The 15,980-nt window shown below is 32.1% G+C and overlaps 1 protein-coding gene and 1 long non-coding RNA gene across 3 annotated transcripts in view; one reads left to right on the forward strand and one right to left on the reverse strand.

Annotated features, from left to right (window-relative positions):
- LOC124956379 (glutamate decarboxylase) overlaps nucleotides 1-15,980 on the forward strand; it is a 24,185-nt gene continuing 8,205 nt past the window's right edge. The window contains exons 1-7 of one of the 2 annotated variants that reach the window (XM_047512124.1): nucleotides 1-365; nucleotides 1,765-1,850; nucleotides 2,179-2,269; nucleotides 5,611-5,847; nucleotides 11,593-11,909; nucleotides 12,037-12,288; nucleotides 12,715-12,782. In XM_047512124.1, the coding sequence (XP_047368080.1) occupies nucleotides 1,794-1,850; nucleotides 2,179-2,269; nucleotides 5,611-5,847; nucleotides 11,593-11,909; nucleotides 12,037-12,288; nucleotides 12,715-12,782 (1,022 nt within the window). In that variant the 5' untranslated portion in view covers nucleotides 1-365; nucleotides 1,765-1,793. The remainder of the gene's footprint in view (nucleotides 366-1,764; nucleotides 1,851-2,178; nucleotides 2,270-5,610; nucleotides 5,848-11,592; nucleotides 11,910-12,036; nucleotides 12,289-12,714; nucleotides 12,783-15,980) is intronic. The other variant, XM_047512125.1, reaches the window with a different exon arrangement.
- LOC124956389 overlaps nucleotides 11,495-15,980 on the reverse strand; it is a 14,746-nt gene continuing 10,260 nt past the window's right edge. The window contains exons 3-4 of the long non-coding RNA XR_007103237.1: nucleotides 15,341-15,368; nucleotides 11,495-12,789 (exon numbers count right to left, since the gene is read on the reverse strand). This is a non-coding gene — a long non-coding RNA (uncharacterized LOC124956389). The remainder of the gene's footprint in view (nucleotides 12,790-15,340; nucleotides 15,369-15,980) is intronic.

The raw sequence follows: 15,980 nt of genomic DNA on the forward strand, positions 1-15,980 counted from the left end.
GCATACTCGAGGCAGGCCGAGTCAGGCCGAGGCTCGAGAGTCGTCCAGGAGTTTTCGACTCGAACCAGTCCCTTCGAAAACTATCCCGAAGCCCATCGTCGTCGTCGTCGTCGTCGTCACCGTCGTCGTCGTCGTCGTCGTCGTCGTCGTCGTCGTCGTCGTCATAGTCGTCGTCATAGTCGTCTTTGTAATCGTCATCATCATCATCATCGTCGTCGTTGTCGTCGTTGTCGTCGTCGTCTTTTCTCAAATCGTCAGCTCAATTTCGTGCCACGATTTTCTTCGAAGAAATCCTTTTCGAATTTTGATCAATCAATTATATAATAATTTAAAAAGGACGATCAATCGACGAAGGGATAAGTAAGGTTAGTGTTCTTAATCCTTCTTTATTTCTCTATTAAAAATTTATTATATATTTTATCTTCTTTTTTTTTTTCTTTCTTTCTTTCCTTCTTTTCTTTCTTTTCTTTTTTCAACTCGTTCTCATGTTTATATATAACCAGCTATGCTAACACGCTTCTTTCAGTATATGCTAATATGTGTATTTTGTAAATGATAATAATCATTTTTTTCAATGCATGGATATCACTATTTCATACGAATATTTGATAGAAAACACATGATAGGAATTGTTCGTGTGAAAGTTATAGTCCGTAAATTGGGGTTAATTATCGATTCGATAAGTATTACATAAACGGGACGGATGGATTTATTTTCTATGAATTTTCCTAAAATTTCCTAAATTTGTGCGTATTAAAACTGTAATAATAATAATAATAATAATAATAATAATAATAATAATAATAATATTGTTGGACGGAGAATTTTTATGATCTCTTAATGGGAGGGATGGGGGTGGGGGACGACGAATAATTAATTGACTAGATTATAAAATTTGCAAAATTATAAAGGATTGATTTCAAGAATTTATATATTTAAATATTTGTACGTTGCATTTTTAAACCATGGATTTAAAAATTGTACAATTTATTATAAATTAAAATCCTTCGAAATTAATCCTTTTATGCAAATGTAATAAAATAAACAATTGTTTAAATAATATCAACAGAGAGAAATAGAACAGATTGATTAAAGAAAGAAAAATGTATGTCAAGAAAGAAAAAAAAAGGAAAAAATTGTATGTTCCGATTAATAAAATTGTCTACATTTAAGGATTAACAAAAAAGACCGAATTCATTTCGATTGGATCACTCGAATCTTTTCACTTCTAATAGTTATCTCATTTTTATATGCATGTCTCATAAACGAATTTTCTCGTTCATATTTCCATTTTCTTTTTAGTTCTAGAAAATTGAAAACCCAATTAATTCTTTCAAATCAGAACGATCAGTTCAGAGAGCAAAGCTAAAAACTGCTCGTAAATCTGCTCGATAAATTTGAACTGATTCAAACATGAAGCTTCTTCTGATCATATTTAATTATTATAGCCGAACAAGGTCTGCTCTCTGTCCATGTTTCTTTTTTGTGGTCGCTCGGCCTATCGTGCTCTCTTCTCTACGTTTTTTCTTCTCGCTTTCTCGCAAGCAAATACAAAAAAAAAAAAAAAAAATAAAAAAAGAATGAAAAAAAAAAAATAAAGTTACCAACGAAATAAATCGATAAATATAAATAAATAAATAAATAAATAGATAAATAAATAAATGAACGAATGAAGGAATAAATGAATAAATGATATCTCTTGGCGAGATCAAGTTCGAAAATCGAGCGAAGACTGAAGCGGAAAATCTTGCTTGACTGTTGTAGGGACTGAAGCGAGGGACACAAGCAGAGACATGGACAATGTGCAAATGATCGGCACTAAAATCACAGCGATCAAGGAATACTTATATGTAAGACATCCGTATCTCGGTTCTCATCAACATAACTAACATATTTATCATAATCTATATCATCATTTCCTAATTGATCGTCATTTACGTTTATTGTAAAATTTTATTCATATACGATAAATGTTAAATCAATTTCATTTATTTCTAGATAAAACAAAGAGAAAGATCAGAGTATAATTTTTTAATTGATTCCAAATATTTGTTAATTTAATTTTTAAGACGAATTTTATAAACCCAAGATATTCTATGATCTAGAATTTATTACAATGAATGCAATTTTCTTTTTCTTTTTCTTTTTTTTTCTTCTTCTTCTTTTTTATAATTTCAGAACTTTGCAAGGACGCACTCACCCACAAGACTAATGAGTAACGAAAATACCTACTCCCTCTCCAGGGAACACTGTAACCTCAAATACTCGGGTAAGTCATGAAAAATTTAATATAATTTTTCTTTGTATTAATGCATGCGAAATGATTTTTTTTTTTTATGTAAAATCAATTAGTACCAATATTTATTAGCTTCTAAATCACACTTACAATATTTTTAACTCTTTTCAAATTGATACAATTATACATAATGTTCCTGCGGACAATAATTCCTTTCCTTTTCCTCCAAACATATATGTTAATTTATTTTCTTTTCCTTTTATAAATAACTATACAGAAACAATTAGTACGATTAATGTGAAAATAAAAATCAAACTCGCATTAAACTCAAGCTCTCAATATTTCTGACATTTAAAAAATAAATACAATTCCAGTGTTCGCATGAACATAATTCTTTTAACTACATTTAAACAAATAAATATTTTCATTTCATTTAGATTATTTATTTTACAAACGATTGGTATGACCGATTTAAAAAAAAAAAAAAAATGGAAAAAAGACCACAGAACACCGAACTCTCATTATATGTCAAACACTTAGAAAAGGGGGAAAAAAAAAACAGAAAAGATCAGTGCCCTAACTTCTTCAAAGAAAAAAAAAAAAAAAAAAAAAAAAAATCCTCATAGCTCACAATATTGTCGTGATTTCGTGAAGCTTGCGGCTTCATCGAAGGGGTGCATAATAATAGAGGATTTAGAATCGGCCCGAAGTGAGGTTTCCTAGGCGGCGAGTGGCTGAGGACAGATTACACGCCGCAGGGTACAAAGAGTAGAAGGGTTTCGCAGTCTACATCTCGTGTTTGCACATTGGGAAGTGTTGGATAGCGATAAGGTATCTCTGTTACGTGACGTGACCGCCATATTCAAATTTTCAAAAGATCCTTCTTCTTCTTTTTTTTTTTTTTTTTTTTTTTTATTATTATTATTCTTTTTCCTTTTTCATGCTAATCAAAAAGATCACTTGCCACGGATGTATAGTCACGAACCAATTATATATATATAATATATAGATACACTATTCAAATATTTCAAATTTATTCGAATTCGTAATATAACAATGACGATAGAAAAAGATAATCGTTCAATATTGTAATTATAAATTAATCTCATAATCTCTCAGTTTATAAATAGCCAGAACTAACGGAACTAATTGCCAGTTATAACAACCCTCTTAAGAAGAATCGTTTTGATTAAAGTTAGATAGCTTTGAGGGTCCAATACAAACATCTGGGTACAAAACGATTACAACGGGCAATAACTTAAAATAAAATTGATATAACACGATTTTCTTTATCTTCTCGATATTAAAATTTACAATAAAAGAAAAGAAAGAAAGAAAGAAGGAACAATAGCAAATGTAACAATAATTAATCACTCACAATTAAATTTAATTCAAAGAAAAATATATTTAATTACGGAGGGATACAATTATTCAATTACCTTTTTTTTTTTTTTTCTTTTTTTTCTTTCACTTGATAAAGAATTAATAATGTTTCCTTATCTCTTATCTAGCCAGTTATATACGAAACGATTTACTTCCCTTATTTGTACTCCGAGAAGTGCTATAAACCTCGAGAAAAAAAGAAAAGAAAGAGAAAGAGAGAGAGAGAAAGAAAGAGAGAGAAAGAGAGAGAAAGAGAGAAAGAGAGAGCATAGCATTTGGACATTAGATTGATGGGGTAGGATTAGCCGGATCCCAACCGTTGGAAGCCGAGGATTTCCCTTGTCTAACCAAAGGCTCAAAGCGATTCGCCATCAGGTTCAATGTTCCCTTACTTTCACATTGGAAGCATTATTCAGCACCCTTCTTCTTGATCATTGAAAGAAATACTTTTCGAATATATCTACGTGAATGTTTCCAAAGAATGTTCAAAGTCATTCTCTCTCACTCTCTCTCTCTCTCTCTCTTTCTTTTATTATATACTATCCTGAAAAAAAAATTTTCAAAAATTAAATAATATTTTCAATGATGATCTAAATAATTCTTTATAAATAATAATAATAATAATAATAATAATAATAATAATAATAATAATAACCCTAACATAATACTTATTTAGATTACATTAATTTCATTCTAGAGATTTTAATAGAACCGAACTGACAATATATTTTTCATAGTAACAATGACACTAATAATAATAATAATAATAATTACAATGATAATGATGATGATGATGATAATGATGATGATGATGATAATTTGATAAGTGCGAAGTGCCTGCACATACGCAAACACATAGACAACTTCAAAGTCAGTAACCTGTGTTTATCCAAGGGATCACGTTAATGCAATGGAAAACGAGAGGGGTATTTTATTCTATGGGATACATTATGGTTAGCCTAAGATAGAAGGACAGGCCAATCTACCAAGGATTTAGTAGAGGCACATTCAAACGATCCATCGTATTTTATTTTTTTCTTTTTTTCATTCCCTATTATTTCTTTTTTTTTTTTTTTTTTTTTAAGAGATCCTCCTAACACTATCGCCGAGTCTATTTATCGTTAGAAAAAAAAAAAAAAACAGAAAAAAAGAAAAGAAAACAAGTTGCAACAAAAAACTCTCATATTATTGCATATATAATTGAAAGTATTGTCGATCTAATGATGGATGTATATTGAAATTGTCGACTAAAATATTACTATACGTATATCCTTAGAATTTAGAATTTGTTTAGAAAAAGATCTCTCTCTCTCTCTCTCTCTCTCTTTCTCACATACACACACACACACACACATACACACTCACTCTTTGAAATGTACGAAAAGAAAAATGTGGAGGATCCAGATCGAAAATCTGAAGAAGAAGACAAAGATGATGTCATCCCACCAAACAAGTGAGAGTGTGTCAAAATAGGTCTATACTTTCAATTGTTTGATGAGGTGAAATCATTTGAAATGCGTGTCATTCAACGAGGATGAACAAAATGAACTCGACGGTAGGTCGATTAATACGTATGCAATGATAGCCGTCAATATGGATGACGATAAAATGATTTATCGTTTATTTTAATCACCGAAGAGATTTCACTTGATTATAACAATTAGAGAGTTATCATAGTTGCGTTTTTATCAATGTTTTCTTTTTCTTTTTTTTTTGTGTGCGTGTGTGTGTGTGTTTTTTTTTTTGTTTAATAAATCGTAGAAAAGAGAAGAACAAAAAAATAAATAAATAAAGAAGATAGTTTAGACGTTAATTTTTTTTCACTTTAGACTTTAATCTATTCATGACTCGGAGATTCGATTAATGAAAATTAATTTGGAATAAAGTGTCTCTCATAATACTTGATGTATTTCAATTCAATTTTTTTCTTTTTTTTTTTTTTTTTTTTTTTTTTTTTTTTTTTTTTTTTTTCTTTTATTTGTCGTTCCTAGACATCCTGCCTCACAATGCCGAAAGTTATCCAGCGACGAAAGAGTTCCTGATGAAGGTCGTGGACATCCTATTGGATTACATCAAAGCAACGAACGATCGAAACGCTAAGGTCCTAGATTTTCGTCATCCATCCGAAATGATTCGTTTGCTTGATCTCGAGATACCTGACACTGGTCTGACTTTGCAACAACTATTGATCGACTGTTCAACGACATTAAAGTATCAAGTGAGAACGGGTAAGTCAATTTTATATGATCATTTTTTTCTATAACAAAATCAAACGAAAGTTTCTGCGATGATATTAAAAAATCAATCAGCCTTCTCTTACCGATTTATTTCTCACGAGGTAAAAACTTTTTTTTACAATCTCAAACGAATGAAAAGAAAAAAAAAAAAAAGAAGAAAAAAAAATGGAGAGAATTTGGATTCTTTCTTTCTTTCTTTTTTTTTCTTCTTAATAAAACTACGAAGGGAAAAAAATATTGAGTATTGACGTAACATCGAAGAGCATAGTGTTATCACGTTTTTTTTTTTTTCGGGATAAGAACATAATTTATAGAAAGATTAAGATTAGGAAAAGAGTGAGACAAGATAAAAAGAAATATGAGAACGTCCGAGTATGCTTCAAACCACTATCACGCTTCTCGATTCACGAGGGTGATAAGCCACATAATTTCATATTCAATTTAGCATACGGCGAAAGTTGGTGGCTACGGGAGGGGGACTATGAAGATAAGCTTGCTAAAAAGATGCTTCCGGACATTCCCTAACACCCCTGACATATTCGCGATAAAAGGAAAAAAAGGGGGAGGGGGAAAAGAAAAAGAAAAGTAGAGTGAAGAAGAAAAAATGAAGAAAATAAAAAATATAAAACCATGACTATCAAACAAGAGATGTCTTTTTTCGCTGGTTAACAAATTAAATTAAATATTTGTAAAAAAATAAAATGATACTGTTGACTTACCAACAGACATACACACTTTGGATCATTTAAGATAAAAATAGGAAGAAAAATATATTGAGAGAAAAAAAGTACTGTGAGGATTAAAACATCTTCTTTAACTTTAACTTGACAAATTAAATAGAATATATTGATCAAAATAAAAATGAAGACTAGAATGAAATAAATTTCATTCCGAGAATCCTAATAATGTTTAGAAAGTCAACCGGCAACGTGTAGGGAACCACAAAGTTCGCCAAATCTCCTCCTGAAGATTCGATTACCGAAGCTGAATGGATGCTAATGCACAATAGAAAAGAAAGAGAAAGAGAGAGAGAGAGAGAGAGAGAGAGAGTCCTAACCAAAGTTAGGCCAGAAATCTGGCCAACGTCGTCTCTCTGTGCAATCGAACGATGCCAAGAGAGTTTGAGAGGGTGTGGTGGGGTGAAGTGGGAATGGATGAAAACGTCACCCCTCTCTGCTATCGTAGGGGCACGTGTACGTTGATATACGTGCTGACAAAAACTCGTTATTAGATTATGTGTCTGGCAAGTATCGTGAAAGAGTACCCTCGAATTTTCTTATTCCTATCTATCTATTTATCTATCTATTTTTTTTTTCCAACTTTTTATCACTGTCTCGTCGAATCAATTTTTCGATATGTATATATATATATATATATATTTTTTTACACTAATATCGACAATTTAATAAAATAATGAAAGAGTGACGAAGAAAATCATGAATAAAATATCATGAGAAAAATTAGAAATGATATTAGTGAAATTAGAAATACTGAGATTGTCTTTGATAGCTTAGTTTACAAACGTAAAACGAAGAAAGAAAACATATGCAACGATAAAAGAAACTAACGAAGGAATTCTTTTTATCTTCGAACATGCGTGTGGAAGTAGATCAAGGTCAGAAATAATGATCCTGAAATTGTACGAAAAGCTATCTTCTTCTCACATAGAATTTTAAAATGAAATATGATAGAATCCGTCTGACATTTTCGATCGATCAAACTTAACAATTCGATAAGATTTTACAAAGAGATACATACGTATATCATAAAGAACGTATATCTCTCTTTCTTTTCTGTTTTTCTTTTTCATATTTTTACGATAATATATTATTATTCGAAATTTAAAGCGACAAAGCTATGTATGTGTCGAATTTTGAAGATCATTGGATTATGCGAATTGTGAAACTTATTTGTTCATCGGCTGAACAGATTCTATCTTATTCCACTTGAAAGTAGTTTAAGTGTAAACTAGGATTAAACTTTGTGACGTGTGTTTATGTGTGTATATATGTCAATGTGTCTGTGTGACCTAAAATCGAAACTACAAAATATTCTTTTCTATTCTTCTTTGATCTACATTTTGCCAGTGTTATCGAAAACGGATACTCTAGTTTCTTCAGTACCTCTAGGGTAAAGAACTTTGGACTAAGGAACAACTGTCTTCCATTTGGCAAGTTTCTAACTTGAGGAGAGACTTCAAAATTCTTTAAAAGTTTAATTTAACAAATTTTATTTTTTACTATTAACCATTAAATGTAAATTATGTCTACGATGAGGGCAAAAAAGAAAAGGGATTAAATTGGTGTACCGATATTAATTTCAAAATATCGTGCAGGAATTCGAAAGGGAAAGAAAAAGATGCAGGTCATATCTATAGTAAAAAGAAAGAAAAAGAAAAAAAAGTAAAAAGAGGAAAAAAATTCCCCGCGACAGTGTCAACGCACGTGGCACCATTGCGCACAGGGTGGCGAATTCTATAAGATCGGTGTAATTAAGAGCCATTTCTACACGATTTTCCCCCGGTGGAGAGAGAGAGAGAGAGGGAGAGAGAGAGTAGGGTGAAACGGTAAATAGGGGTGAGCATAGGGGATGACTAGAACGTTACAGTTCGTAGGGAAAAAGCCCCTTTTGCGATTCTCCAACGTCGAAAACGGCTGGAGAGTATAACAGCTAAGGAATTTAAATTAGTATCGATAGCTATTTGTGGAATTCAAACAAAAAATATTTTCATAAATGAACAATGAAACGATTAAAATGCCTGCCACTTTTTTTCTCTGGATTATTTATTTATCATTTATTTTTCTATCAATTTGCTCATTAATACAAGCGCAATGCAAAAGAAGAAAATATGAACGAACGGCGAAAAGATAAAACAAAAAAATGAGAAAGAACGATGAAAAGATGACGAAATATTTATTTGTTTATTTCGAATTTATTTATTTATTTATTTTTTCTTTTTTCTTTTTTTTTTTTTTCTTTTCTTTTTTCATGTCAACCTACTCGTTAATATAGGTAAATAAAAAGTAAAGAAAAGAATGATTGGAAAAATGTTATTCGTTTGAAAATTCGCTAAGTGTTTTCCATCTTCTTGAACGATATGATTGATTATACAGCATTAACGTTAAGCCAGGGTTACACACTTCTCTTCATACAAATCCTAAGTTCTAATATATCACTAGAGGGGTCTGCTTTGAACAGGTTCTCCTCGTGGCTTACGAAGCCACTCGATTTCTTTCAGGCACACAACGTAAGACAAGAGTAAATTAGTTGGAAAATGATTCCACGAGAGCGTCTAATCGTTGCCTTGTCTATAGAACCGAAAGAAACAATTTCCTATATAATCTTATCAAATGATACTCGATAAGAGAATTCGGACTTTTACGTAAACAATTTTTTGCACAATATTCATTTGCGTTAAATCATTGACATGATGTCTGTCATTTTTTTCAATTATATGCACTTCTTAATTATTTTCTTTCGTTTTTTTTTTTTTTTTTTTTTTCATTTGTTCACTCATTACTCTTTTGCGTTTTAATATTATTTTGCTAAAAAAAAAAAATATATATATATATATACCAATACAAATATGAAATATACAATACAATTAAGAAAAAATTATTATATTTAAATTTCTAATGATTTTCTCAATGATTTTCTTTTTAAATAAATACATACAATTTATTCTGGCGAGAATGCAGGTATATAATTTTCGAATAAAAAAAAAAAAAACAAACGAAAAAACAAACAAAGAAACAAAAAAAAAAAGAAGAAGAAAATACTTATATAAAAAATTTTCGACAAAGTTAAATTTTAATTAGTAAAAAAAGAAAAATAAAACGCTCGCCAAAAATCAGAAGCAAAAACCCAACAGCATTCTTGTTTGAGAAAGGAGACGAAGATTTAATGTTAATTATATTTAAATCGGCTTATCTCGCGCATTTGGTATAGTCCATGTTTGCTTTTCTTTGCACGAAGAAGGTATAGTTTGAGAGCCTCTGCAAACAATCTAGTCGAGCAGCGACGCGTGTGACGCGCAAAATGCGGGCGCTTCGGACCATCGACCCTACTACACCCTTAGACCTTCTACCATGTTCTCGTTCGATGTTTCTGTGAAACTAAAGAGAGAGAGAGAGAGAGAAAGAGAAAGAAAGACAGAGAAAGAGAGAAAAAGAGAAAAATAGAAAGAAAAAGAAAGAGAGAGAGAGAGAGAGAGAGAAAGAGAGAGAAAGGGAAATCTTTCTTCTCCCCAAAACCGGACGCGTGCCACGATCTCCAGACCAAGATAATTGCGAATAACAGCGCGACAAACGGCTCGAATGCCATTGCACGATATCACATTTTGAGGGTGACTTTTTATCGAACCATTCCTATCGACCTATTCTCTCTACGAAGGAAAAAAGACAAAAAAGAGAAAGAAAAAAAAAATTTCACTATCAAATTTTACGATCACAAATTCAAATATACGATTATCCCCTAACCGCACTTATTGCAATAAGCCAGATTGCAATATCGAATCGATGCAAACGTGTATACATTTCTTTTCTATTTTTTTTCTTTTTTTTTTTTCTTTTCTCTCCTAATAATCATTCGAAATAAGAAGAAGAAGAAGAAGAAGAGGAGGTGGAGGAGGAAGAGGAAGAGGAGGAAAAAAAAATCATCTCGCTAGATTATCTTCGACAAACTTTAACGTCACTTTACTGGATTCGAATGAAGGGTGTGGCTAACATCCGACATCTCAAAGAAGGATCCTGTCAAACGTCAATCTACTTGGCTAATGCTATAAGATTAAAAGATTCTTACTGTCAATATTATCGCGCGTGAAAACGTTCCTATTGCTGACGTAATAAGAAAGAGAAAAGAAAAGAAAAGAAATATAAAAAAGAAAAAAGAAAAAGAAGAAAAAAAGAAGAAAGGAAAAAGAAAAGAAAAGAACAAAATTCACACAGCGGAATCCATGTTCAACGAAAGATTACAGTAATAAGTAAGTCAATAAGTAAGTAAGCAAGTATTATGAACACAAACATTTAACAAGATCATTGTAGAAATCTTCTTTTGTTTTCAAAAAGCTAAAGAAAATCTACAACAATGAAAGATAGGATAGTAATGAGATACTGAAAGGAGAAAACGTAGTAGTACATACAACTAACAATGTACATGCAATAGTGATGGTCGCAGGCACGCAACCCCTGACTACACCAGAAGGCAGACTCCCATCAAACAGAAGCATTAGACTTGATCCGTGCACGATGTTCAGCCAAGCGGATGACAACGTACTCAGCGAGGAGCTTAAAGTTCTCTCTCTCTCTCTTGCTCACTCTCTTTTCCATATACCTTTAACCTTTGCCAGCGTCCATGAGAACATATAGATTAGGGTTGACACCTAGGGTAGAAAAGTTTTTTAGCACGTGTCCTGTCAAAATTATTAATTACGTCAGAGTTAGAACAGTGCCATTAAGTGTCATTAACATCTAATACCATTTAAAGCAATCACGATTGTTACTTAGAAGAAAATTTGATTTCTATGAAAGAATGTAATTAATTAAAGAAAATTAATTCCAACCAAATCCATTCGCTTTATCGAATTTTTCTAATCAATTATAAGATATGCTTTTTTCTTTATATATATATATATATATATATATATATATATATATATATATATATATATGTGTGTGTGTGTGTGTATTATTTTTTTCTTGTGTTCTTTTTTTTTCTTCTTTATTTTCATCACACAAGGACATCCACATTTCTTCAATCAACTGTCCTGTGGTCTTGATCTGGTGTCGATGGCCGGCGAATGGTTGACGGCGACGGCGAATACAAACATGTTCACTTACGAGATCGCTCCTGTTTTCATACTAATGGAAAATGTTGTACTTCAAAAGATGAGGGAATTGATCGGTTGGAATTGTGGCGATTCGATCCTAGCACCAGGTGGATCCATCAGCAATTTATATGCGTTCCTAGCGGCAAGACATAAAATGTTTCCTTCGTACAAAGAACGTGGTCTTTCATCGATAGGAGGCCAACTCGTTATGTTTACGTCCGATCAGGTATGATCATTGGGTCATATTCTTTCTCCTTTCTTTCTTTCTTTTTTTTTTCTTTTTCTTTTTCTTCTTTATAGAATCTTTTAATACCCTATTTATATGTACCATGTATGTATCTTGTTGAAATCAGTGCCATTATTCCGTGAAATCGTGCGCTGCCGTTTGCGGCTTGGGTACCGACAATTGCGTTATGGTACCGAGCGATGAACGTGGTCGAATAATACCATCGAAATTGGAAGAACTTATCCTAGAACGCAAGGCCAAAGGTCACATACCATTCTTCGTAAATGCAACAGCAGGGACAACCGTGATCGGCGCATTCGATTCAATACCAGAGATAGCTGATATTTGCAAGAAATACAAGCTTTGGCTTCACGTAGACGTGAGTAAAATTTTAATCTACCTATCTATCTATCTATCTATCTATCTATCTATCTATCTATTTGTCTGTCTGTCGATCAATTACGAATTATTCAGGATAATTCGCACGAGATAATACCTAAATGCCAAGTTACGAAAGAGCCTTAACGTTAATAATAAATGTGAGAAACGGAGAATCTGTCGAATAGAGTCACCCTTGTTGAATTCAAATCAAATTGCTCGCAAGGAAAGCCGGGAAAACGTCGGATTTATAAGTCAGTATTTAAATGGCCATTTAAACGTGAATATATCCCCAGGTCTCACTCACTATGAGATATCTATTTTCGAAAAAAAAAAAAAAAAGAAAAAAAAGAAAAAAAATACATTTTCCTTTTCTTTTTTTGTCTTTTTGTTTCCTTCACAACTTTTCCTTTATTTATTTTTACAGGCAGCTTGGGGCGGTGGTTTACTTCTATCTCGAAAGTACAGACATCCAAGATTGACTGGCATCGAACGGTGAGTCCTAAACAAAAGAATTTCTAACATTTTACATAGGGCCTCGACTTGATCTACGAGTTTTATTATAGTTCGACTAAGGGCTTAGCTTTATGGATCCTTAGGCTTCGAAAAAGGAGAGAGAAAAAAAAAAGAGAAATGAAGGCTTAGCGGAGTATATAGAATAAAAAAATCAATACTCATAGGCTTTCAAGGAAAGTCCTGAATATATATAGGTATATAAAACATAATTTTGCATGATAATACCTAAATGCAAGGATCAAAAGATATTACGTATGTAACATATTGCTATAAAATATATCGTGAAAAATGGCGACCACTAAGAGTATCTGGAAAATATTATATTTTTCGAAAGGAAAAGAGAGAAAAGAAACAAAAAAAAAAAAAGAAATAAAAGAAAAAGGAAAGAAAAACTCTCGAAACAATTTATCACGTTGTCATAATTGTAATTATTGATTTAAAAAAAAAAAAAAATATATATATATATATACGTAAGGAAAATTTCATTTACGTTTTATAGTTTGAGACGATGGGGGTCAGTGTATTTTCGTGCTATTGTGTTTCGTTCAAACTGGAAGCAGCGGCTGGGTACGATAGGGATGCTGAGATTAATCCACGATTTGCATCTGAGCGCATCTGTATCCCTCGAATCGATAAGAGACAGTCCGTGACCCTAAAAAAATGTGGCACGAGGTTTCCTCTCTCTCTCTCTCTCTCTCTCTCTCTCTCTTTCTCGCTCTTGAAAATTGAAATCCTATACATGTTCGTACGAAGATATAAAATGAGAGTTCGTCGTTGTGCCAATAAATAACAAAGAAATTTTCAGTACACACGTAGGAATATATGTATATACATATATATATATATTTTTTTTTTCAATCGTTTTTATGAATAAATTCAATATTGTGCTATATAGATATCGAAATGAATTTGATCGATTTATTATTTTTGTTTTTCTCTTTACTTTTTTAGAATTTAATGATCGACACGAAGATTCATCTCGATCCTACAAAATTCAATTAGCAATATTTCTCGAATATCAAAATAAAATTTAATCGATTAGGATCAATTAGTACATGCGTCGTTTTTTCTTGTTTACTTTTTCAATTTTTTTTTTATTTATAATAATCGATCGAAAAAAAGGGATCATTCTTTGGTTATTGAAAGGTTCTTTTTTTTTCTCTCTCTCTCTTTCTTTTCTCTTCTCTCCTGTCTTTCTGTCTTTTGGAATGGACTGTACTGTCAGTCGGTACTTCCTTCCTGAAGGTCTTGATTAAAATGGCAAACGAGAAGAAGAGAAAGTCCATGGGCACGAGCAACAGCTGGATCGGTTCCCTGGAGCGCATTTGCAGAACAGAACTCTCCTCTTATATTGACGCGCCACAGCATCCGTGAGCTGTACACCATCCTCCTCCTCTTTCTCCTCCACCTCCTCTTCCGCGAGCTTGAAATAAAAGCCCGTGCCTCGACAATGCTGGATTAAACTCATACAAAGGGACCTCCCTCTATTTCTTTCTCACTCACTCACTCACTGTCCTTCACTCTCTCTCTCTCTCTCTCTCTCTTTCTATCTATCTATCTATCTATCTATCTATCTCTATTTGTCTCTCTCTCTCTCTCTCTCTCTCTCTCTCTCTCTCTCTCTCCGTGTTTCATATACTCTATGTACACGTACGTAGGAAATCGTACGTTTTGAAAAGAGGAACTGTTGTGATTTCGTCGCTATATCAAAAAGTCACAAATGATTACGAGTAAAAGATCATCCAAGCGAGACAGGTTGGAGGACATCAAATAATAGACACGATATCTGACAATGACTTCTGAGTATCTTTTTGTTTTTATTTTTTCCTTCCTCTTCTTTCTTTCTTTTTTCTTTTTCTTTTTTTGTTTGTTTGTTTGTTTGTTTTCTTTCCTTCTCTTTTACTCTTCGTTCTTACATCCCATAACTCATCCGACCAAACGTCAGTCCATTTCTTCCTATCCAATCCTCCGTTAACTTCTTCTTATTGCGATGAATAGTTTTCTTCGATTTTTTTATCATACTTTTTTTTTTTTTTATATTCCATGATAGAACATCTTCGCTACAATACAAGTACATTAGAATTTTTGAAAGAATTTCTTTTTTCTCTCTCTCCTTTTCTTTTTCATCCCTTTTTTATCATTATACTTTTATTTCATTTCATTATCATTCCTTTCTTTTCTTTATTATGTAAAAAGTTAATATACAGAAAATCTATATGTCATTATATTCTATAGTAATTATAATAATTAATTAATACTTTTGAAACATTTGCATAAGAAATCAATGTTTTTCTTTTCTTTCTTTCTTTCTTTTTTCTTTTTCCTTCAAGAATCCATTAGCATATATTTCAATGTTAATCATAAAATTGTTATATAACAAATTTACAAGATTGACGATGATAATTATGTTAATTATATATATCGGTGTATAATAGCAATGTGTGTAAGGAACGTAATCAAAGCTTCAAATTTATGTTTTTCATTTAATGCTTCAATGATAATTATGGTAATTAGTAGTCAAATACTAGCATACCTACCATATTCGCGTGTTCACGTTGCACGTAGCTTTTGGAATTGGCATGAGGAACGAATTTGAGAGGAGAGTCAGAAAATAGAGAGAGAGAGAGAGAGAGAGAGAGAGAGAGAGAGAGAGAGAGGATTGGTACAAGCGCCAACCCCAGCTGCGAATCGCATTAATCAACTCGAAGCTTTATATTATGCACGGTTCTACGAGAGGTTAGATCTACTTAATCGAAAAGAGAGAACTTTTCTTTTCTTTTCTCTTTACATTTCATTCTGATCGATTTGAAAAAAAAAAAAGAAAGATCGCCGTAGAAAAGAATTTTTTTTTATGCAAAATCAATAAGTACAAAAATAAATATAAAAATCACGGAAAGAATAGGAAAGAAAAGGGGAAGGGGGAAAAAAGAGAGAGAATAAAAAAAGAAAAGGAAGATTTGAACTAAACATGATACAAGAAATTCCGTGCATCCAAGAGTAAAGTGAAGAGTGACAAATGGATAGTGTCTGTCGACGACACGAGTCTCTTTCAGGGTATTTCAAGTGTCCTTAAATCATTCACAGTATAGTTAAAAGGGCATAAAGGGTCAGTATGATGTGTTATATGTGTCATTTGCAAAAGGAACGATAACATTTGTCAGCGAAACAAATCTCAAA

Source organism: Vespa velutina, chromosome 21 (genome assembly GCF_912470025.1).
Source record: "Vespa velutina chromosome 21, iVesVel2.1, whole genome shotgun sequence".
Classification (NCBI taxonomy): domain Eukaryota; kingdom Metazoa; phylum Arthropoda; class Insecta; order Hymenoptera; family Vespidae; genus Vespa; species Vespa velutina.